The sequence below is a fragment of the Lytechinus pictus genome, chromosome 5, assembly GCF_037042905.1.
Source record: "Lytechinus pictus isolate F3 Inbred chromosome 5, Lp3.0, whole genome shotgun sequence".
Lineage (NCBI taxonomy): Eukaryota > Metazoa > Echinodermata > Echinoidea > Temnopleuroida > Toxopneustidae > Lytechinus > Lytechinus pictus.
In genome coordinates, this window is record NC_087249.1 from 32,937,744 (window position 1) to 32,961,937 (window position 24,194).

General features: G+C 35.6%; 1 protein-coding gene across 1 annotated transcript; it reads left to right on the forward strand.

Annotated features, from left to right (window-relative positions):
• The first annotated feature begins 702 nt into the window (after positions 1–702).
• Positions 703–23,541, forward strand: LOC129262065 (carbohydrate sulfotransferase 15-like). The gene is made up of 9 exons (XM_054900106.2): positions 703–1,144; positions 3,387–3,467; positions 4,450–4,743; positions 6,134–6,377; positions 9,445–9,594; positions 10,619–10,772; positions 15,479–15,617; positions 20,485–20,647; positions 21,371–23,541. The coding sequence occupies exons 2-9, from the start codon at positions 3,456–3,458 to the stop codon at positions 21,535–21,537; spliced, it is 1,323 nt and encodes a 440-aa protein (XP_054756081.2). The 5' UTR covers positions 703–1,144; positions 3,387–3,455; the 3' UTR covers positions 21,538–23,541.
• Positions 23,542–24,194: the final 653 nt, after the last annotated feature.

Below are 24,194 nucleotides of genomic sequence, written 5' to 3' on the forward strand. Positions count from 1 at the left end.
ACCCCGTCCAAACCAAATCTAAGTATCCCCCATCCCGCACCTTTTTCAAGAACCGTGTTCAAAAACGTAAAAATGACCATCTGCACTAGCGTACCTACGGGGGGGGGGGGGGGGGGGGCAGAGGGGGCAGTCTGCCCCCCCCCCCTGACGAATCACAACCCATGCAAAGGACGTATCTCTGCCCCCCTGACGAGCTTGAAGACCTTTATTGCCCCCCCCCCCTGACGAGCTTGAAGACCCATTTTTTTTTTTTTTTTTTTTTTTGCTTGTCAAATTTTTTTCTGGTACGAAATCCTTCATTTGTGATTGAAGACCTTTTTTTTTTTTGGGGGGGGGGCTTGTCAAAGTTTTTTGGCGGACGGTTTTGCCCCCCCCCCCTGTGAAAAATCCAAGGTACGCCACTGACCATCTTATTATGATTTTTTGCATGGTCAACCCCCCCCCCCCCCCCCACTTTCAAAACCGTTCAGCGGCCCCTGCATGCTGGTACAGTCACTGTGAATCCCAGGCTTTTATGTGTCAGTATATTGCACATAAAGTATCAGAATAACCTAGTGGTATAATAGTGATCTATATACTGTAATGACTGATTTGCAGGCTTGGATGGGTCTTATGAGAAGACCGGCTTGGTTATCGTAGCGAACCACCCATTGTCATCTATTATAACTATTATCATGTCTGCATTGAGCTCAGAAGCCACTATAATTCACTCTATCATATTCTCTAAACCATACAAAAGCCCATTGCTTTGAGAAAAAAAAAGGTTGTGTAGTTTTGGTCTGGATTAAGGTGTTTTTTTTTTGTCATTCGTCGTTGTAGTGGAAAACATTTCATTTTATGGTCAGGTTATTTACAGACTTATTGGGTTTTGCATTGGCCCCACGAATTTAGTTTCCCTCAGAGCTTGCAGAGTGTCGGAAGAGATCGCTTTGCGATGGTCATTGGACGGATGGTCACCAATCACCATCGTCACCACCACCACCGCCACCGCCACACTGATCATTCCCTGGCGAAGGAGCAGACATTGGTCTGTAAGTGTCAAACTCTCCAATCCGTGAGTCTATACTCTATCATCGTTGATGTCGACCACGTAAAGGACAGAGTGACCAATGATGTTTAGAATATATGGGACCAATTCGCGAAGGTAATGTATTTTAGTATAGGATTAGAAATACATTTATGTTTAAAAGGGTCGGTACATTTCCTTAAAAGGAGTCTTCGGATGTATTTTTTCACCATTATTATTATCATTATACACATTTATTTCTAGGAGTAGGAGGGAGGGGGTGCTTATCTGGGTAATAATGTCTACACTCTTGAACAGAATAAATATGTTTGAATTAAAGTTTGATATTCAATGTTTATGATTTAGTTCACATGTTGGGAAGAGTTCCTTTTGCGACAGCCACCCAAAGTGAAATAAATATATACAGTGTCTACAAGAATTATTTGTAAACTGTCAAAACACTGAAAAATGAGTGGATGGACTATGATTAAAGTAAAAAATGTGTAACCTGTCTTTCATAAACTCTAATGAATTGCATGTCATTATGAAAGAGAAAAGTATAGTCTTTGTTTTCCAATAATCACAGCAAGGTCTGAAAATATACATTGTTACATATAACAATTCATAATAATCCATGCATGACTGATCACTATTTGGGAGTAATTGCAAAACAAAGGCCATAATATTTCTTTTCCATTTTATATTCATTTTGATAGGAAACGAAATATCAAAAGTTAATCTAATTACACCCATTTACAAAAGTAAATGAGGCAACAGCAGTTAGGCATCAATTTGTTTAAAATCGTTTACGAAATCTGTAAAACCGACTGAAATATTAAGAACTGTATACCAAATGAAAGCATAATCATCTCATCTGACTCTTGGAAAAATAGGAAATAAGTCATGATCAATGAAGCGTTGCGCTCTACGCTTCAATAATCACAGCATGGTCTGAAAATATGCATTATTGCATTTCATAATTCATAATCATTCAGGCGTGACTGATCACAATTTTCAACTAGGTGCAAAACAAAGGCTATACTTTCCTCTTTCATTTGATACATAATTCATTATATTTTATGATGGCCAACCTTGGAATTTGTGGGTTCCAACATAGTTCATCTTCTCATTTTTATATAGTGTATAAATAATTATTGTAGACACATTATATTAGCGTTAGGGTTAGGGCGGCTGTCGCAAACTCTTTCCCTGATTGTGGTAGAACGTGGCCCACTCACAACCCCTGAAGTATCCCCAACTATATCAAATTCATGATAGGCCTATTATAGTCTGAAACATTTGTGATATAAAAATTACGGTGATTGATGGAGGTCTGGATACCCCCCCCCCCCCCAATAATCTAACTACTCAGTCGTTATCTGCATTTTATTATATTGTATTTATTGTATCAAAGTTAAGTGACAGTCATGATTATGCGAGACCCTGTATAAAATATGCGTCTTGTTTGAAACCGGCCCCGATACGACGTCGGCCCCGATACGACGTCGGTTTTGGAGCCGCCTTCAATCCCGCAATTTGAAGCCGCCTTGAGGTCAATATACCCTGTTACACATGGCGTGAGGCCCGGAATTGTGTGTCTATACATTGTAACAGGGATCAGAGACGTCATTCCTCATAAGAATTCAAATCTGAAAAGAGAATAAGAATATGATCGTCCTTGATATAGAAAGTGGGTGAAGATTTATCAAAGTATTGACGTCACATTTTCATTGCACACCCAGAACAAAATAGATTAAAAGAGATAAATCCCACACAGCCCGCGGATAATAAGATCATTGTAAAGTCTCATACAAATAAGTTATTTCGGGATAAGTTTTGAAAGCCTATATCTAAAGGCATGGTAAATGGGTGAAGAGTATATCATCTAACTTTCCAATCTTACAATAGTGTTTAGGCAGTTGGATCTTTTTTTTTCATCCATTATGTATTATTTTGTACAAAATAGTGTTTAATAATGCCAAATCGAAAAAAACAAACATTAAAAACATACATACTGAAGCTTTCGACATGCACTAATCTGAGTAAATTCGCATGAATAAACAGAACCGAAGAACGAAACAAACATAATAAAGGTAACATTATATAAACATTTTATATATTATTTTGTTTGAGCGTTTTGTTCATTCATGCGATTTTCCTCCGATGGGTGCATGTCGAAAAGCTTCCGAATGCTATTTTCTAAAACTAAAAATGAATACAAATTACAAAACATGAAATAAAATGAGAATATCTTTTCAATGAACGACGATTATTCCTTTTCAGTGTGGAAAGACTGCAGTGATTTGGATGTACCCCGTCTCCTGGTGTTATACCATAGTATATTAGTGAAAAGTTTATCCTTTTTTTCTTTCTTTTCCAGTATGATCTTTGAGGATTTCGGAGCAGACGAACAATGCGTGTTGATGAACAATCGGGCTTATAACGAGGAATGATGCTCAGGGTGAGGGAATATGAAAGGTTTCTAACATTAAATCGTTATAATGTATCTCGGTCACATTTTATTTGCTCTATACGGCAGCCGTGCGGCGAGTCGAAAACAGCCGTTATAAAAAAAATGTTAAAGCTACATGCTACACATAGGGAGTTTGAATGGAAATTAATAAAACGACTGTTTTATTCATTTTTAAAGCAAATGTGACTTAGGTATTCGAAGTTTCAGGGGCGGTGCCAGGCTAGATTGATAGGGGGTAAGACGATGCAGGTTGCGCTTCACCTTTTTCCTTGATTGATTTGATAATAAGAGAGACTAAAATCTATCTTCTTATACCATACTTACTTCTTCCTTAATGCCGTTTTCTTCGTCATCCCCCTTTCCTCTTTTTTTTCTAATAAAAAAATCACAGAGGGCGGTCGCCCCCTGCCCATCATGTGGCACCACCTTGTCAATTGTCATTGATATTCTTTACATTTCTTATTTTTTTATTGAGACCATAGTACTTTTGCTGAAATTACTTCGTAATTAAGGCTTACGCTCAGTATGATATACACCCCCCCCCCCCTTCGTTAATTACCTACTGTATTATAAAATAAACTTTTCTCACTTTGAGAATGATTATGATTCTTCTTTCTATCAATTATGCAACACAGTGTGGTTTGTAATTCCCAAAGTGGAAAGTGTTTAAAGTATATATTTCTGATAGGGTCATGCATGTAAGCCTACCAACTGTTATGGTACGAGATACGGACAATGAGAAAAATTGAACTTTCATCCCTCTAATCACAAGTCATCTCTGAGAGTAGATACCTGCTCCAGCATGCATGCAGTCACCAGTTAACAAATTTGACAAGTTCAACATATTCATTGTTAACTATTACTACTTCAACTGCTTCTATGGCCTACTTCTACTGCTGTATCTGTAACCTTCTATTATATACTACCACGCTTACTTCTATACTTGATTGGAAATTAATTTGACCAACAGAAGCGACGTTTATGTCGATGTTTCATGATCTTAATGACAACGGTGACTGTCTTCTGTGTCTGTCACTTTATTTCGGTAAAAATTCCCCGTGGAGATGGAAAATCAGTTGTGCCGGTGAAACTCAGGGAGAAAATACTCCTCCCGAAAGTCAGTCCGACCAAAGCTACACAGAACATAACTGAGAAAGACACCGCTGCGGACACCCCGAAAGGCAGCATCGTTTGGAGTGAGGAGGTTTTAGATGCAGAGGGAAACCCTATTTCAGAACCAGCGTTGATAAAAGAAGTCGAAAAAGTAAGTTTCGTGACCATAAGAAAAATGAAAAGGAGCATTGTCCCTTTAGGAATTGTTTTAATATCTCTCTATATAAGAATGTTAATGAATCGGGGCTGCAGTGTTACAGGTTGAAGGAATGACATGCCCATAATCATGCATCCTATCATTAAATATACGACATGTTCCATATCATGAGGTTCATAATAACTACCGGTGGAATACCATCATCACATTTATTATGCCCATAGTATAGGCCTATTCTGTAGAAAATGGCAACTGAGTGGAAAATTGTAGTTCTTTATACAGGTTTTCATCATTAATTTCCATTGATAATCTTGCTTGAGGCATGCATTTTGCATGGGAATGAACCCTATCTAAACTGGGCTATTTCGGACCAGAATATACTGGGGGGTCAATTTGACCACCCCCCCCCCCCCCCCCCAGATCTCGGCCGCTGATTGCGCGATCGCCGCGAAAATTTGCGCACGCGTAGAGCCGGATGTAAACTACAAGACTGTATGATAAAATTTTCAAAAGATAATTTTTTATATTTTTTTATTAATTAATTATGCAAATAAGCGTATGATATTTGCCCTAAATTTGTTTTTTTTGTGTAAGTTTTTGCCTTTAACATGTTTAACTCAATTTATATACCTAGTATATATAATGCTAATTTTTGGTGGGAGTATCAATTATTATATTTCTAACGCATATCTACAAAAAATTTGCAAAAATATAATTAATATCTTATGTATTTTATCATTTTTTAAATTCTTATGTATTTCTTTGTTTTTCAAACCTTTGTTTTTTATTGTTTTTTCCGATGAACTTTGTCGGGGATCCTTTTGCGATCATAAATAGCATAAAATAAATCCATTTAAAACAACAAAAGTAAAAATAATCATACATTTGTGATTTTTGGTTGAAAAATACAGTTTGCATTGACTTTGTACACGGAATCACGTTTTTGAGCAATTTCGGGTCTGACATTCACTTACAAAATGTTGCGTAATTTCAAAAGCGCTTACCCGGGCGTCGCAAATTTGGTCTCAAAAGATGCACAAGACTTGAAAGTAAAAGGTCCGCGAGCGGCGCGGTCAACAAATTTCGCGCGGCGGCGAAGTGACGAAATTTTTGTTGAGGGGGGGGGGTCAAATTGACCCCCAGTTTATTAATGGTTAAAGGAAGTTGACATTAAGCAAAAACAAAAAATAATAACTCAATCAAACAACCAACTAATCAATCAACCAATGAAACCAATCAATCATTTATTCAATCAATCAACCAAATAATCACTCACCCATTCGACCAGCCCACCAATCGATCAATCAATCAATCAATCTCAGTCATGTCCCTTCTAATCGCATAACCAATCAATTTAATGACATTTTGCTTTCCCCTTCGACAGATAACTCAAAATGTTCCGACCACATTCTTACCTAACTTCAAGAACCCTTGTTGGTTCGACTCAACGAAACAACTAAATTGCTTGCCCTATTTTTATCTCATCGGGATGTCAAAATGCGGTACGACGGATTTATGGAAGAAATTGACCTCTCACCCGGAGATAGTTGATGACTTGCCCAAAGAACCGCATTGGTGGGGGCCGAGACGTACTGGTTGGACCGGAGTCGCTGCTCATGGTGAAGAAGGTATACTTTCACATTTATTACTATTATTTCGATCCTTTCTATATGGAGGGCCAGTCTTCTTTACACGTATGCATTGAGTTAGATGGGCAGATAGAACATCTGTATCCATATCACCAATAAATTGATATTATATATGAAGGGTCGAAAGAAAGTCTGGTTGGATACTGCCGTGCACAAAATGGCCCGGGTGATTTTCGATTTTTTTTTTTTAATGGATAATAATACTCTTAAAAAGCCCGGATCAAAAATGAGACAAAATGATCAATTTGATCTGGAACCGTTACTTATGATCACATATAAACTTACCATTTCCGGATTAAAAAAATGATCCGGAAAGGGACAAACAATTTCTGTCATTCGGATTCGGATCAAACTAATGATCCTTAATCGGATCATAATAGACGAAAATGACCATTTTGATCCAAAATCAGTATCAAATATGACCATACCCTTTCCGGATAAAAACGATCCAATAATTCGGATGAAGACGTTTGATTTGAAAAGGGATCAAATATTTTTGTCAAATGATACTGAAACGGATCAAAATAATGATCCTTAATCGAATGTAAAACTTTAATTTTTGAAATTCAATTTTCAATAAATTAAGCATGGTTTGAAATTTTAAACAACTGGTTCACATACACCGTTAAAAAATTTTAAACAGCGTTTTTACTGTGTATTTATTATTATCATTAATTTAAATCGTAATCTGACATCGGATCCAAACTTTTAACAAAATGAAAACTTTTAAAACCTTGAAATCATGTAGATGTCTTTCAATTTATCCCCATAAACCCGATTTTTAACAAAGGTGTATCTATAATAATCCACAAACCTGCCTTCTGATTTGGTGGGTCGATTGTTTTTATGGCATCGCACATTGTGTTTCGTTCGTTTTCATTCGTTTTCTGCAGCCATGAGTAAGGGCCTTTCCACACGTGAATCTTGAATCATCATTGTATTGATGATTGCAATTCGTCTTGAGAATAATCGGACCTTTCACACGCTCACTCGAAAAGTGTGATTTGAATTCGAATTCCTGAGCGAAGGCGGTACGTGTCCTTGGTGACTTGTCAATCAAAGCACTGCATCGATACGATGAGTGCAGCATGACAATCGTATTATCTATGGAAGTGCCTGAAATGACACGTAGGCTCCGCACCTCAAGAGATGACATGTTCTTGAGGTCAAGCCGTTCACACGTAAAATCCGTACCGTAATTTGAGTGAAATTTAACTGGAATTCACCTATGGAGTAGAATTTTAATTCGTGATTGTGATTAGCGTTCGTGATTCTAGTTTGGTTTCACACGTGCTAAAAATTCGTCATTAGCCTTATTTTTCACTGGAATCATCATTCAAATTACGATTTTTTTTTTACCGTGTGAAAGGGCGGTAAGTTGGGAACAACTCAATTGTGAAAGATCCTGATATTTTCTTGTGAAAAAAAACAACACATTTTGAGTGGACTGACCGCCCTTTCACACGGAAAAAAAAAAATCGTAATTTGAATGATGATTCTAGTGAAAAATAAGGCTAATGACGATTTTTTAGCACGTGTGAAACCAAACTAGAATCACGAACGCTTATCACAATCACTAATTAAAAATTTTACTCCGGAGGTGAATTCCAGTTAAGTTTCACTCAAATTACGGTACGAATTTTCCGTGTGAAAGGTCCGATGATTCTAAAGATGAAATGCAATCATCATTACAATGATGATTCAAGATTCACGTGTGAAAAGGCCCTTAGATTATGTAAATGGGCAATTCCATAAAATAATAAACCTTTTTGTACGTGCGACCCCCATTCTTCTCAAGTTGCACTTCACTTCATAAACTGACCTAGTCATGGTCGTTTGAGAGCATTACAGACTGTCTAAAGAACAAAAAATCAGAGACAGAAAATTTCATGAAGGTCCCACGAATAGGGAATCGGACGTACATAATTTATGGAATTGCCCAAATGTAAAAGTATTGAAAATGTTAATGAATATATTAAATACATGTAGAAAGAATCCTATACTTTAAAATTGTTCAATACTGTCCCTTCTAAATCATGTCTACTGCCCTCTTTACAAATAAAATAAATTGTGTTTACGAGAGTTGTTTTTTTTTTCACGGATATATTAGGCCTAATCACAACCATGCCTACCGAGTTATCTCTGCCATCGCACGGTCTATTCGGTTTAATTACTTTCATAGACATGCAGCATGCAGTACCAGTCATAATTTCTTCAAGTTACTTGATTTGCCGCTATTTTTGTTGTTGTTCTTCTTCTTTGGTCAAGGAAACTTTCATTTTGCTTGACATTTTTGAGGGAAAGAAGGTTTCTCGTGGACAAAAAACGACGTCATTGTTGCAAAAAGAGTTATCTCTACAAAATATGACATACCCTACAAGCCCAATTTTTGTGAGGGTGATCGGTTGTGTTTGAGCTCTTTTAAGAACGTATTGAAACGCTATTGTGAAATTGAAAGAGTTCTCAGTCAAAAACATCACAATTTTGTTTTATCATTAGATAATAGTACGCATGTTACAGTTGTAAACATGTTCGCTTCGTGATTTTTCTGTAAACTGAATTGCTTTCGTGTTTGATTTTGAATAAAATCTTTCTATGAAAGAAAAAACCCACGACATTTGCCCCTGGCGACATTTTCTCCCGGCTTAATTTCGTCTAAGATGTTTGGTTAGAGTTAGAGTTGCAATATGGTGTTTTTATGTTAGGTTATAGGGTTAGGTTTAGGGTAGGATATATTGCTAAACCCAGGGTTAAAGTTAGTCATTCGATAAGTGTGCGAAGTTAAGAGCGGAGCAAATAACATGGAACCCAATTTTATCGCAACGCATTTGTCAAATATTTCTCACAAAAACATGACGGGCAAAAAATAATGATAAAAAAAATGATTTTTTTTTTTAATATCATCAAGGCTCCAATGGGACGGGCCCCAGTACATTCTCTTATTGGCGATTCATTCAAGAGTGTGTGCCAGTTCCCCCACCCCTGGACCCACCACTGATTGTTACTGTAACTTTTCTTAAATTATTCTTCACACATTTGATTTTAGTAAAGCAGGTTCGTGAAAGGACCGGTGACAAAGATGATAGTTCCATCAGATGGTATCTGAACTGGTTTAAAATGTTTGCTGTGAAAAAGGTTCATCAAGCTACGGTTATAAATGAAACATCGGGAGAAACATATCATCCCACGGTATTTGGTAAGTTTCTGTAATACCAAAACGTTGGAATATTCTTTGCAATGCAATTAAATTTATCTCCATTAAAATACAAATCGATATCAGCAAATAAGATATATTACGTATCAATAATAATTGGATTAACATTTAACTATTCTCATATACTGTAAACACGCCTACTTGCTTGATTAAATTCATCCTACTTAATTTCCACATAGTTAGGTATATGTTGTGAGTCGTCATTTGCATGCACAAAATAATAATGTACACATTACTTTAAAAAATAATATCTAATTCAAACCAGCGAACTTCAGTGATAACCTCCATCAGAGTCTAAGGTCATGCTGCCGGGAATGAAGACAAAGAGACAAACTTTTATCCGCAGACCTTTTTTTCGACATAATATTTGAAGCAGATGGTTACACAACATTTGCTCCTACGACATTTGCTCCGGTCTTAATATCTCCGAGGGCGTAGGGTTATAGAGTTAGGATTCTAGTAGAGTTTTTCGTTCAGAATAATGATAAGAGATGGATTAGGGGTTATAGTTTTGGAGGTTATACATTTTATGTTTGGCTTATAACGTACATATTTTACATCGGAGCAATTGTCGCCGGAGCAAATGTCATGGAACTGACCAGATGTAGGCCTACCATGTATTGATTTAATACCGTTTAGATAAACGTAACATGAAGACAATGCTTTGATGACTATTGCGTTACATATTTCTAGGATTCCTATTTCAAGGAATGGTAACCATATCCAATTATATGTTTTAATATCTATAAAGCATCACCTTTATCTGTTATCAAATATGAACATGTTGAGTAGATTAAATAAGTATAGTGCTCCCGGATTGACGTAAATCACACCGTTGTCACTCTCTGTGTATAGACTGTTACCCGTTATTGCCGAAACTCATTTTGATTGAACTTTCAAAATTATGACTCGAGAACAATAGTCAGGAATTTTACAACTATATTAATAACCATAATTATCATAATCTATTTCGTCATCACCGCCACCATCTTGTTCTTCTTTTTAGGTGACGGTTCGATCAGTACTGCCTACTCAATCGGCAACGCTTGGATCAAGGAAAACCCAAATGCCTCGGATCCTCCTTATACGAACGCGGAATTACTGCACGCCATTCAACCCAAAGCTAAAATCATCATCATTTTAAGAAATCCTACAGAAAGGTATGTCAGTCTGTCTTGTGATACTCCTTTCAATCAAATTCGTCTCACAATCCCCACCCCCTAGTTTCTCTCCCTTTCTGTACCCCTCCCCTATTGACAGGACCCTGTCCACGGATGATTATTCTATTGTTTAGGGTGCTGAGCATTGTCACAGCACCCCCAGTAACAATAGCTAATCCTACATGGCCAGGTCCATGCCTATTGATTTGCCTTAAATCTCCTTTTGTTTCTATCTGTATCTTCCTCTTATCTCTGTCAATAATCCTACTTACTAAGTAAGTCGATCAATCTGTATTAAATATGGTAATTTGAAGTTTAATTTCCTATATGCACTAACCTATCCGATTGTTTGGTTCATTTCGCTATTTCGTTGTAGAAAACTCTTAGTAGCAGTATAGTTTGTATCGGCATCGTCGTACATATATTATAGATAGATAGATAGATAGATAGATAGATAGATAGATAGATAGATAGATAGATAGATAGATAGATAGATAGATAGATAGATAGATAGATAGATAGATAGATAGATAGATAGATAGATAGATAGATAGATAGATAGATAGATGGATGGATGGATGGATGGACGGATGGATGGATGGATAGATAGATATATAGATAGACTTCAGCTCTTAAAGGACAAGTCCACCCCAAAACAAAGTTGATTTGAATAAAAAGAGAAAAATCCAACAAGCATAAACACTGAAAATTTAATCAAAATCAGATATAAAAAAGAAAGTTATGACATTTTTAAGTTTTGCTTAATTTCACAAACAGTCGTATGCACATCCTGATCGGTATGCAATGGGAAGACCGATGACGTCATCCACTCACTATTCATTTTGTATTTTATTAAACGAAATATGAAATATTTCAATTTTTCTCCACATTGTCAAGTGAAACAACAATTATTTCCTCCTTGAACATGTTGAATTAGCATTGTTTAATACTATATGTTTCAGTAAATCTGGTAATTATTGTAAAAACTGTACAAAATAAAATATTGTATAACTCAAACCATAAAAAGCAAAAGAAACAGTGAGTGAGGGAGACATCATCGACGGTCTTATTTGCATGTCACTGAATTGTGCACGTCACTGTTTGTGAAAAATAAGTAAAACTTTAAAATGTCACAATGTTCTTATTCTACATCCGATTTTTATGAAATTTTCAGCGTTATGCTAGTTTGATTTTTCCTCTATTTATTCAAATCAACATTTTTTCTGGGGTGTACTTGACCTTTAAATAGCAAACGTTATATTTGAAATATATCGTGATTTCCCTTTTCAGTATCAGTCAACACATAATACACACCACCATCTCCGTTTAAATTTGATAGGTTAATTGAGTAATTAACTAAAACTAGCTAGCATATCAATTTTTTTATGCATTTTAGCTTATTTAATTGTTTGTTTATCTGTCATCAATTCATCATGTAGCATTAGCTTCGGATTTAATTCCTACGCTGTTCGAATTTTGTTTTCCTGAAGCACGAACGATAATTAGCAAACCTTGTCATTCATTTTACTGAAATATGTAGGGGAAGGCGGGGTAAGTTGAGCATAGGGGCAAGTTGAGCCACTAGCCCCAGGCCAATAATGAATGAGTCAGACATTGTGGTGGTGTCATGTATTGATGACCCATTGCATAAACCCTAACCCCACCACATTGTTTTCAACTTTGAAACAAAAAATACTTTTTTAGAGGGAAAAATACAAATTTCAGGCAAAAATGTAAAAAAGGGTATGAAAAAGATAAGTGCTTTTTACCCACACAGGTCTTTACATATAATAAAGAAATACGAACAATATTGTTAGTCCAGGTATGGATCTTCGTTCTTGTCGTAGTCTTTTACATGATGGATCTATAAGAAATGTGTGGATGCGAAATTATCTCAAGTTCGGACTGGGATAAGTTGAGCCAACCAACATGGGGCTGGGCAAGTTGAGCCATGGCAATGTTTATGGTAATGTATAATATATATTAAAAGAACCTTAAAAGGCCATCGATATGCGGGCAGAAAGGAGCAAATTTACATGACTTTTCTTTTCTTTTTCGAGGATGTGAGTATTTATAGACAATTGGCAAGTGAAAAGACTTTAAATAAAAAAAGATTGACATGCTGGTTCTTCCCCCATTCATTTTGTACGTAGTTTTTGTGGCTCAACTTGCCCCTCAAGGTGGCTCAACTTACCCCACAGATGGGGCAAGTTGAGCCATTTGACATCACTTTTTTCAAAGGCGACAATGACATTCAGTGTCGGGGTAGGAAATTATACATAGGTGAAAAATATTTCAGAAGAATTAAATTTTAAGGCAAGATACTTATTTATACAAGATAATCAATCATATCAATTCTAACATGCAAAAGTCAAAAAGTGTCACAACTTACCCCGCCTTCCCCTACTGTTTATATTGGTCTGGAGCTTTTCGAATTTCTTCTAAACGCTCTTACAAATTCGACTATTTTTAAGAAAATGCGATCACTTCCATGAATTAAAAGTCATTGAATTGTTTTCAAAAAAAAATAATGAGTTAAAATTTCTCCGTCTTTCTATTCTGTAAAGTAATCCTCCTTGTAGTGAGTTCAAAGACCATTTGTCTTATTTTCCTTTCAATTTGCAAAATGTAAGCTTGATCAGTTAACCTTTTTAAATGTAAAGGATCAAACTGATGAAGAAGGGACATCCAATCCAGCGCTGAAAGAAACTAATATTTTAAGATGAATTTTGTCTTCAGGGGAAACGCCATCTTCGTGGTTTTAGTAATATACGCTGGCATTCCTATAGATTTCAGAAACAGATTTCTTCAAAAAATTATTTCTGATTATTATCAGGAAAAAATGAAAGATGATTTTTCTTCGAAACCCGGGAGCAACTTCGAATGATTTAAAAAGAAGGTTGTAAAAAAGCACAGAATAGAAATATGGAATCTAGTAAAAAATAACACATTGTCGTATTGACTTGAGTTGAGGGAGAGTGAAAATACTCTCATTCATTTCTTTCAATAATATATAGGCCTACTGTACATGTAACAACACTAGCATACATTTGAACATACATATACACATATAATAAAAAAAAAAACATTAAGATGAGATTTAAAAAAAATAGTGAAAGAAAAAAGCACCCCAAAAGCCTCAAAGGCTTGAAAAAGGGGAAAACCAAGAATAAAACATAAGAATGATTACAGAAAATGATTCACAAATAGAGCAGGGTACCGGAATGCGACGCCGCAACAGTAAATCTATAATTATCATACACCGTGAGAGCTGGAGACATGGGCAAAAAAGGTAAAAGACTCGAGTTTGATTGCGATGATCCGCGGGAATGTCGTCAATACTTTCTTTCGAACCAAAAACACTGGCGACAATCATGTTGTCAATTTTCTGTTGCCATATAGCCAATGTATATATATTTTTCATGTTTGACTATATGTAGGAACATTGAATTGGAAAATTTCTTGTTAAGATTTTGTCGAAGAGTCTGACACTAGATTGTATATGAAGGTGCTTTGGTTTCTCGAGTTGCGAGTGTCTGACTGCGAATGTACATTCAGATCGGGCTCCGAACACGCTTATTGTTGGTGTCAACTTCAAGTTGCGATCTTTTTTGGGTTCTTGAATATCAGAATTCTTGTTAACAGCACTGCTTAATTTGTACAAAGAGAAAAGTGGATTAAATTCGTCGTTACAGATCCCTGTAATTAGGCCTATCAGCTTTCAGGGACAAAAACCTACTCCCTGTACTGGTTACAGAGCCAGACTGACTTCAAACGTGTCGAAATATTGGGCTATATCGTTCCACCCATTGGCAAATCCTATACACTAAAAAATATTGGGTAAGTGTTTATCTAGCACGAGGGTAATTATGTGTCCAACCAATTTGGGGCAGTATGGGGCAGTGCGGGAAGCACATTGTCCAGTAAGGTTAAAAATAGGCAGCAATTAATTTGGAATGGGCAAAATTTTCATCACACTGGATAAATAAAAATGCCCAAAAGAAATGCCCAATGTTGGTTGGACACATAAGTACCCTCACGGAGCATTTTTACCCAATATTTAGAGTGTAGATAATTTTGCTTAATGCCATACTGCAGGCTGCAAAATAATATTTGTATAAATTATGTTTATAAACATATCTACAGAAGGCACTTGCCTCCAATGGTGAAAAATCCCATTCTCAAAGAGGGAGGAACGAGAATAAACATGGGTTTTAACATGGATAGCAAACATTTTTCTTTTAAGAAATTGCCTGCACTCTTAAAAATGTTGGGTAACATACTGTTCACACAACAATTGGTTAAAACTTTATCAAATTCGGGGTAGTTTTAAACCAATAATGTGTGCTTTGGGTGAAAACTACACAGTATTGGTTGAAAACTACCCGAAGTTGGATAGATTTTATAACTAATCGTTGTGTGGACAGTATGTTACCCAACATTTTAAGAGTGTGTCGTGATTGAAGCATAGAGGCCTATTACAAGAAGTTCGAATCCCATCGCTGGAGTAGATCCATTGGCATGTCGACTTTGTTTAATGTATGAACAAGTTGGGGCATTCTTCTCAAGATCAATAATAACCTTTTCAACATTGTCAACTACATACGCATAAGAAGGATGCGCATATTATGTTTAATCCATATAAATTTGCCATGAAACATATGTACCTAATCATTTTAATTTTTGTTTATTATTTTATGTTGCAGAGCAAGATCGTGGTACTACTACACCCACCCCTTAAATACTCCAGATGACTGGCATATGAACGCAATGACATCAATAGAATGCTATAACAGTTGTATGAAACAACACAACGAGAGATACTGCGCGTATGCATTTGGATGCGTAAGTTCAGTTAATATTGTAAGGTTTATAATGTATGACGATATTGCTAAGGCTACCAAAATATCAATTTTAGGTAATGAATTTGATTGGTTCCTATATATTTGAAATGCGTAAAGAAAGCAATGACGCATATTATCCAACTAATCATGTTCAGGACATATCGCCCGGGTGTAGCCGAGAAACAAGCGAGAAAGTATCTTTGTATTATTTTATTTATTTATTTCATTTTTTGGGGGGACGTCGAAATTATCATTGTTTCAAACTTTTCTCACTTTAAGAATATCATAACTTTCGCTTATTCTTCACAAAAAGTTATATGCACAACTCAGTGGTATGCAAATTAGAGAGTCAATGGTGCCCCTCATTTTGTTGTTTTTGTTGTTTGTTTGAATAAAATATCATACGATATTTAATTTTTTACAGATTTGACAATAACGACCAAATTGAGTGAATCACAAAATGTTAAAACAAAGGTAATTTCACATTTTCAGAGAGGAATGAATCTTTGTTTCACATGACAATGTATAAAAAATTATAATATTTCTTCATAGGCAGATCCAACGTGGCCCGACCTCCCCCCCCCCCCCATTGGCGGAGCAAAAAAAGCAAAAAAAGGGGGAGGGGGAAACAGGGGGTAAAAAAATAGGAGAAAAGGAAAAAAAAAGAGGAGGAAGGCGATTGAATAAAATAAGATGAGGGGAAGTCTTAAAAAGTAAGAAAATCTTTCATGTCACTATATAAAATTTTCGCTAGCTCTTCACGCTCGCATTGCCTCACCGATGATACATATCTTGATTAATAGGCTGATATAGAGCTTTAAAAATATCATATTTGAAGTCAATATACTAAATATATTGCATCGTACATCAAGCTTTCATTATTTGTTTGATTTACAAATTAATATTAAAAATGTCCACTTTATGGTCTGAATATCAACATTTTCAGCTCGCGCTGCGCGCTCGCAATATTTGATTTAATTGTTGAGTACCTATTTTCTCTTCGTGTATTCCACAAAGTTAAAAAAAAAACCCTGTCGGGTCTAATTGTCAAATTTTGACTGAGTTACAGTATGTACACCTGTATAATGATACTATAACAAACTTCTTTTCATGACAGTTTATCAATTAAAATTTTCGGCTCGTGATTTGCGCTCGCATCGATTGTTAAAATATATTTACCCATGCATCCATTTTGTAATTAAAAAAGTGCTTAAAATGTCAATTTTTCAGGCCTTGATATTTACATATTTTGCGCTCTCATTAGGTTTATTAGATTAATTAATAAGATAACATTTTTATGAATTCCTATATGTGTCCCTTTGTCAGAATGGAATATCGACAAGTTTCATCTCGCGGTTACATGCTTAGAAAGAGGAATAGGAAGATAGTCATAATTTTCATATAATGACGAAAGTTCTTAGAGTGACCCGGTCCTAGGTCAAAATAATAGGCCTAATTAAAAAATATCAGCTCGAGCTTCGCGCTCACATCATTTATTACGTGCAATTCATATCAACTTCGCAATTTTCCTACACAGTGCTTGAAATAGAGCTTGAATGGACCCTTTTCAGATCGGAATATCAAATATTTTCAACTCGCGCTTCGTGCTCGCATTCATCTTCATTAAAAAAATGTATTTACAATGCCAAAAATCTAGGTCTAAATATAAAACACGAGCACGCATGTTTATTGAGATACGCAGCTTGTTCTTGTTTTTCAAAACGTGCATAAATTATCCAGTTTCAGATCAGAATATCAAACATTTTCTACTCGCGCTTCGCACTCGCAATTTGTATGTAGGAAGATACCGAATTGCCCAGTTTTCATGAATAGTGTCCTGTTTTAGGTCTAAATCTAAACAGCATTTCAGTTGAGAATTGCCCCTCTCTGTTCCCCTTGGAAGACGGTGCTCTTTCAGAAGCATTGTAGCGCATTCTGCTTCGGGCTCTATGACCTCTTCTTTCCGCCTTTACACTCTGCCTGTGGCTCCACGCCTCAATCCCTAATGCTTCCCCTTTGCCCCTTCCTGTCATTCTTTCATTGTACATTCTACTTACCTAAGGCTTACTTACCACCAGAAAATGTTACCATTAATTCCTCAGTCACATTTGCTCTACGGCGGCTTACAGCGAGTCGAAAACAGCCGTTTTAACATTTTTTGTAATAGTATAGGTGGTTTGAATAAAAATGAATAAAACGACTGTTTCGACTCGCCGTATATACGGCCGCCGGAGAGCAAATCTGACTGAGGTATATTGCCGTTAAAGCTACGCACGATTTCACGAACGACTCTTTCTGGGAACCGCTCATTTTTCCTGACATTCTAAGAAAGTATTATAGTTCTTCCTAAAAGTCTAGTTGAAATTATGCCACAACAAATATTTCGGCATTAGTCATTATATTTGGCCAATGTGATTTAAACGAGATGAGAAATCAACAAGGATTACCATGGTCTCTTTCACCTTTCGACTTAAGTCATCTTTGCATACATAATACCTCTATTCTTAACCCGACTTGTATTACAAAATAATCAAATGAGTCATAATATGATTCGAGGGTAATTGTCAATATACCGAGATCGGCTTTATTGATTTTTTTTCTAACTGTATTTCAAATTGATTCAACTATTTTAACTGTATTGTTTGGTGATGTGAATATAATTTGAATTGTAGCAATTTATAAAGTTATGAGTTTGGTAGAAATTTCAAGAAAGTATTTCAACGAAAAACCCCCAACAAAAATTTCTAATGACTAAAGTAGTCATGGCTATGATAATTGGTCGTTCAGTTGAAATAATATAGGAGGAATGTTTAAAGAAAAAAACATTTGACAAGATTTCCTAAAATTTTTAACACCTTTTGATCTCGTTTCCGCTTACCTGTACTTCTTTTCGCACCTGAGTTTGTACTCGTTTGATACCAGCATATTTTCTTATTGACAATTCTTGTTGTCGCGTCCCCATTCCTTACATCCTTCATTCTAGCACGCTGAAACCTGACACCATTGAAAAATAGAAGAAACCCCCAAAGGCTGCCAACTCACAATGAGGAATGGAGAAAAAAAAATGAAGTACAGTAATAACAAACGGAACAAACATAGATCTGATCAAAACATGAAATAGTACATTTTGAGGCGTTGCGTGTTTTGACACTCCAATCGCTGCAGGCCTATAGCGTTGGGTTTGTTCACCAATAAAACGGAAGTGGAAGTGTCTTTATGTTCTTGGTGTATTGGGGAGTTGAAATCTCAATCCACTTGGTAGATTTCAATCTGAAATTTCGCCTTGTGACACACTTGATGGTTAGAATCTGATATTAACTCATCAATCCGATCGCCAACTTACATTTTTTTTCATTTGCTTTTTTAGAGGTATTCATAAAAATCATCTATTTTATCATTATCACTTTTGTATATATATATATATATATATATATATATATATATGTATATATATAAATGTGTGAAATTATACATGTACAGCAGCTTTGGCAACTCTTTTATTTAAATATTTTGTGAAAGAAATGCATATATATATATATATATATATATATATATATATATATATATATATATATATATATACATATATATATATATATAATACACACACATATATATATGTTTTTTTTTAATTTATTTATTCATTTAATATTTTTTTTCTCATTTCATGTTTTGTGGGGGTAGGGGTGCTGGGGGCTTATCGGGTGTAATGCAGGAAACTAGCGGAAGCAGTTATCCCCAGCAAATTTGTCTTAAACCTGTTATTCGAATAAGTCGGTGTACTCAACTGATTGGCAACACGTCTCAGCTTCATTAATTCTAGCCTTGCAGCATTCTAAACGCTCCAGCTCACCTGTTATCGGTTAAAACTCAGAGAAAAGGGGAAATCACAACCCTGTGTGATCAATCACTACATCCCCCTTTCGTACCCCCCTCCCCTCTCAATTTCTCTCTCTCTCTCTCTTACTCTAATGTTGATTTGGGTTTAAAAAGAACACAAAAACATTAACCACGATAAGAAGCCCACATCACTACTCTCCATTGCTTTCTTTCTCTCTTGTTTGCAGGAGTTTCTGTATTAATTGTTAAGTCAAAATACATTTACAATTAACAATCGTAATATGACAATAAAATACAATGCAATTTGACTAATTTTATTAACAGAGGGGCAATATAAAAATTCAGACATAAATACAATATGTAAGCACACGATAACGTCATGACAAAACGCAGCGGCAAACTAGCATGAGAAACACTTGAGTAACAATAGCCAAATGCTCATTCTCTCCATCTCTTCCCCCCTCTCTTTTTCTCTCTGATGTTGATTACGTTTTTAAATTACCGATGAAAATAACAATAATGAGGTCCTGAACACTACTCTCTAGCTTATTTTCTGTTACAGTGCTTGCTCCCCTTCTGTCTCATCCTCTCCCTTTATAATCTATTCCCCTTCACTCTTAAAAATATATAAAGGGCAAGGATTCAGCATGTTCAAAGTGTAAACCGATTTTATATTTTTTTAATAGTGGTAAATCCTTGTCCCCTTATCTGATGTTCAGTCTTTTTAGTTCGTGTGTGTATCTGTCTGTTGGTCTCTGCCCGTTCCATTCCCTCTCTCTCCATCCCCCCTCTCTCTCTTTGCTAAGCCTATATGAAAAAAAGTGAAAAAAGAGGATGTATTTTTCATAATCACTCAAATGTATTTCAATCAATGTTTTTATATATTTGTTCAAAGACAGTTACTTATAAAAAAATATTTTTAATCAAGAATATTTAGATATAATTTACAGTTATTATTGAATCCCTTCCAGCATAATTCTACATTTCAGAGATTTTGGTGCATTTATACTTTTATCATTCTTATACAGCCTTACACGCCGTTTCAAGGTATCAACGTAGGACTGTATCATATATTCCTTTATGACTGGATCAATGCTTATACCCGCGAGGGGGTTTTGGTCCTACGACTCGAGGATTGGCATAAGGACCAGGTCTCAGTTTACAGGACTATCTTACAGTTTCTAGAGCTTAGTAAGTTTTTGTGTATTTGAAATGATTCGGGAAATGAAAGAGTTACAATGAGTGGGCATTGTCACAGTATGCGCAAGAAGAATTAATATCTTTACATTTTTGGGGTTCATTTATACATTTCACTGCATTCTTTTATGGCGCTGTCACATTTCCCAAACGGCGGCCGCACAGCGAGTCGAAAACAGCCGTTTAAACATTTTTTTTGTACCAGCTGCATACAGGTGGTTTGAATAAGAATGAATAAAACGGCTGTTTGTGACTGCGCCATTATTATCAGATTATTCAATAGGAAGAGGGGCAAGGAAATACGGAAATTTATAGATTGATGGTTGATAACTAATTGATTCTATTATAATTATATTTATTATTATAATCATTATTATTATTATTATGTTGTTGTTATTTCATTGTAATAATCATCATCATCATTGTTATTGTTGTCACCTATGCATTCATTATCTTTTCCTTTTTCCTGCAAGAACAAGAGAAAAACTTATTTTGTTTCTGACAAGAAAAAAATGTAGATATGATTTGATAAGAAATACTTAATCTACGGAAGGAAGATTGTCAGAAAGAATATCTGATCATATACATGTACGTATCACTATGTATAACAGCATTTGTTATAGTTATGGAGCTAGATAGCAAAATGTAGCATCATCAATATGAACAGAAGTGTCGATAGCTTGATAAGGTAATTCATTTTATTTCCTTCACTTTCAGGACCCCTTACAGCTCTAGAGGAAGCAAAGATTTTAGGAAACGGATGGTTCCGAGTCAGCAACAAAGAGGCACAATCAGAAACGAAAAAGGCTTTGGACGATTTCTACCGCCCTCATAACAAAAAGCTGGCCGACTTATTACAAAATGATATCTATCGGTACCCATAATATAACTCATGATTGATCTGTTAGTGATATCTTCGATCAATCACTATGGAGCGAATGTTAATTTGTTTTCAAATTTTCCGAAAGAAGTTGATTTATAAAACTTATTTTAATGAACATTACATATTAAGGAATGAACCCATGGTTAGGATTTAGATCTATACTAAAAAAGCAGCATTTCTTAAGATATTTAAGATACAACAAACTAGGTGGCATTTCGTGAAACAAATAGTCGACAATTTTAACTGAAATCTATTATGCTACTTAAATCAATGCATCTGATTTGCTCAGGACAAGTGAGGAAGCGAAATTCGCTGTTCATTTTATTTCATGAAACACACCCCAGTACTTTCGAAAAGTAAATTTGTGACGTCACTCGTTCGGACGATTGTTTGGACGTTTACTCGTAATTAAGGGAGTAACACATAATGTATCCCTCCATTAGTCTTCTATGTACGGAGCCCGCCAGGTGACATGAAGGAGAAAAAATTCTCCGGACATTATTTCGTTCCCTCGAAATACTATCTCGTTCCCACGCAATAGTATTTCGTTCCCACGAAATAATATTTCGTTCCCACGAAATACTATTTCGTTCCCACGCAATACTATTTCGTTCCCACGAAATACTATTTCGTTCCCTCGAAATACGATTTCGTTCCCTCGAAATACTATTTCGTTCCCACGCAATATTATTTCGTTCCCACGAAATACTATTTCGTTCCCACGCAATATTATTTCGTTCCCACGCAATATTATTTCGTTCCCACGCAATATTATTTCGTTCCCACGAAATATTATTTCGTTCCGACGAAATATTATTGCGTGGGAAGGAAATAGTATTTCGAGGGAACGAAATAATGTCCGGATAATTTTTTCTCCTTTATGTCACCTGGCGGGCTCCGTATCCATGCCTATAATGTAGAGCGAGGTGTATTACCGCTTGATATCAACTTAGACTGTATTAATCCGTTATTCGTGCGTGCACACTACGAAAAATATGCCGGCTAAACGCTACAATAGCCTTACAGTTATGGGTGTATGATTGTTATTGTATACCCCTCGTGAAAACGGTAAAAATATGCACCTTTTTTATATTGCTTGCACCTATATTATTTTGTACCTTAAATGGTGCAAGATTAAGGGTGCGTAAAGTTTGCTTTCAAATTATGTTGAACATTTTTACATTCCCTAAAGGGTAAGACTCTCCACCCTTCAGGGTGTAAAACTCTAATTAATTGCATCCCGATGTCGCAAAGAGCATCTATATAAGGGTGAAGAATTGCACTCCAAAAGAAGCTTCCGGTATGATTTGGTAATTGAAGGGTGCAAATCGATCCCCTTTTCTTCATCATGTTATTGTGTGTACAACGAGTGAAATTAATCGTATAATGTATCTGCGCAATAATCTTTTTTTTTTCAAAAGGGATTTTTTAAGGCGATCAATTTCCATTTTCAAATGTAAAGTATTTAATTAATGTACTAAAAATCAAGAAACCAAATTACACATTTATGTCAAAATTGCAATATATATGAAAGCTACATTGAGTGAGGAAAACAACTTTTCTTGTGTAATTAGAGACAATGTAGACATAAATATATATATATATATCAAAACAGTTGTGTGCTCAAACGTTAGTGAACTCCACCATAAAATGCACTCATTCATGCTAAGTGTTGAATGTAGATAACAAGTCTACAACGGTCGGCAAACCTAAAGAAAAAAAATTATTGAATGTAATATTTTATCACCTGACTTCACAATCAGATATCTAAAACATGGCAGAACTTGAACACTTTAAATATGTTCATTTTCTGGTGGGGTTCAGTAACTTTTAGAACCATTATAGATGGATGAATGGTTAGATAGGTAGGTAGATAGGTAGATAGATAGATAGATAATTAGATATATAGATATATTATATAGATAGATAGATAGTCCCCACAAAAACGTGCTGAGAGAATTATTTTAATTATTTATACAAAATAAATAACGTATTTTATTAACCATGCTTCTTTAAAGACGTCTCCTTTTTATTTATTCTTCTCTTGGTATTGGTTTGGTTTTCCTATAATGAGAATATCAATTCAGTCCAAGCAAACATGTTATTGCTACATGTGCGTATTTCCAAAGGTAAGTAACAACATTAATGCTGAAACAAGACATAATAATGGTCTTTGATTTACATCAATTCTTCTTGCACTTATCCTTTCCATATCCCCAGGCAATCAAGTTTAAATCTAAAGCCGTCCATTATTCACCCTCTATCCCGTTCCATCCCTGCCATGTAGCTCTTTATTCCTCAGGCTATATTGTGATTGGTTCAAAGGGAAAAGCTTTCAACGTTATTGTACAGACTTTTAGGGAGGTTTTTTATCTGAGAAGTTCAAACCGAAGTCATGCACATATCTACATCTTTCCGCAATAGTTACAATGGTTTCCCAGTAGATAAAAACATAATTTTAGAGGTCTTACCACTAAAAAAATTTGAGTTGAAATAAACGAATTGTGTTCGCGATGCATAGAGGGATCAAGAACATAGAAAATGTATTGTAAATGCCCTACTCGAACAACCGTCAACCGAGAAGCCTTTGATGAAAGTTGGTAAATCAAAACGACAGTTTCGTTCTTGACTCTTGACAAACGACATATTTGCATTTTT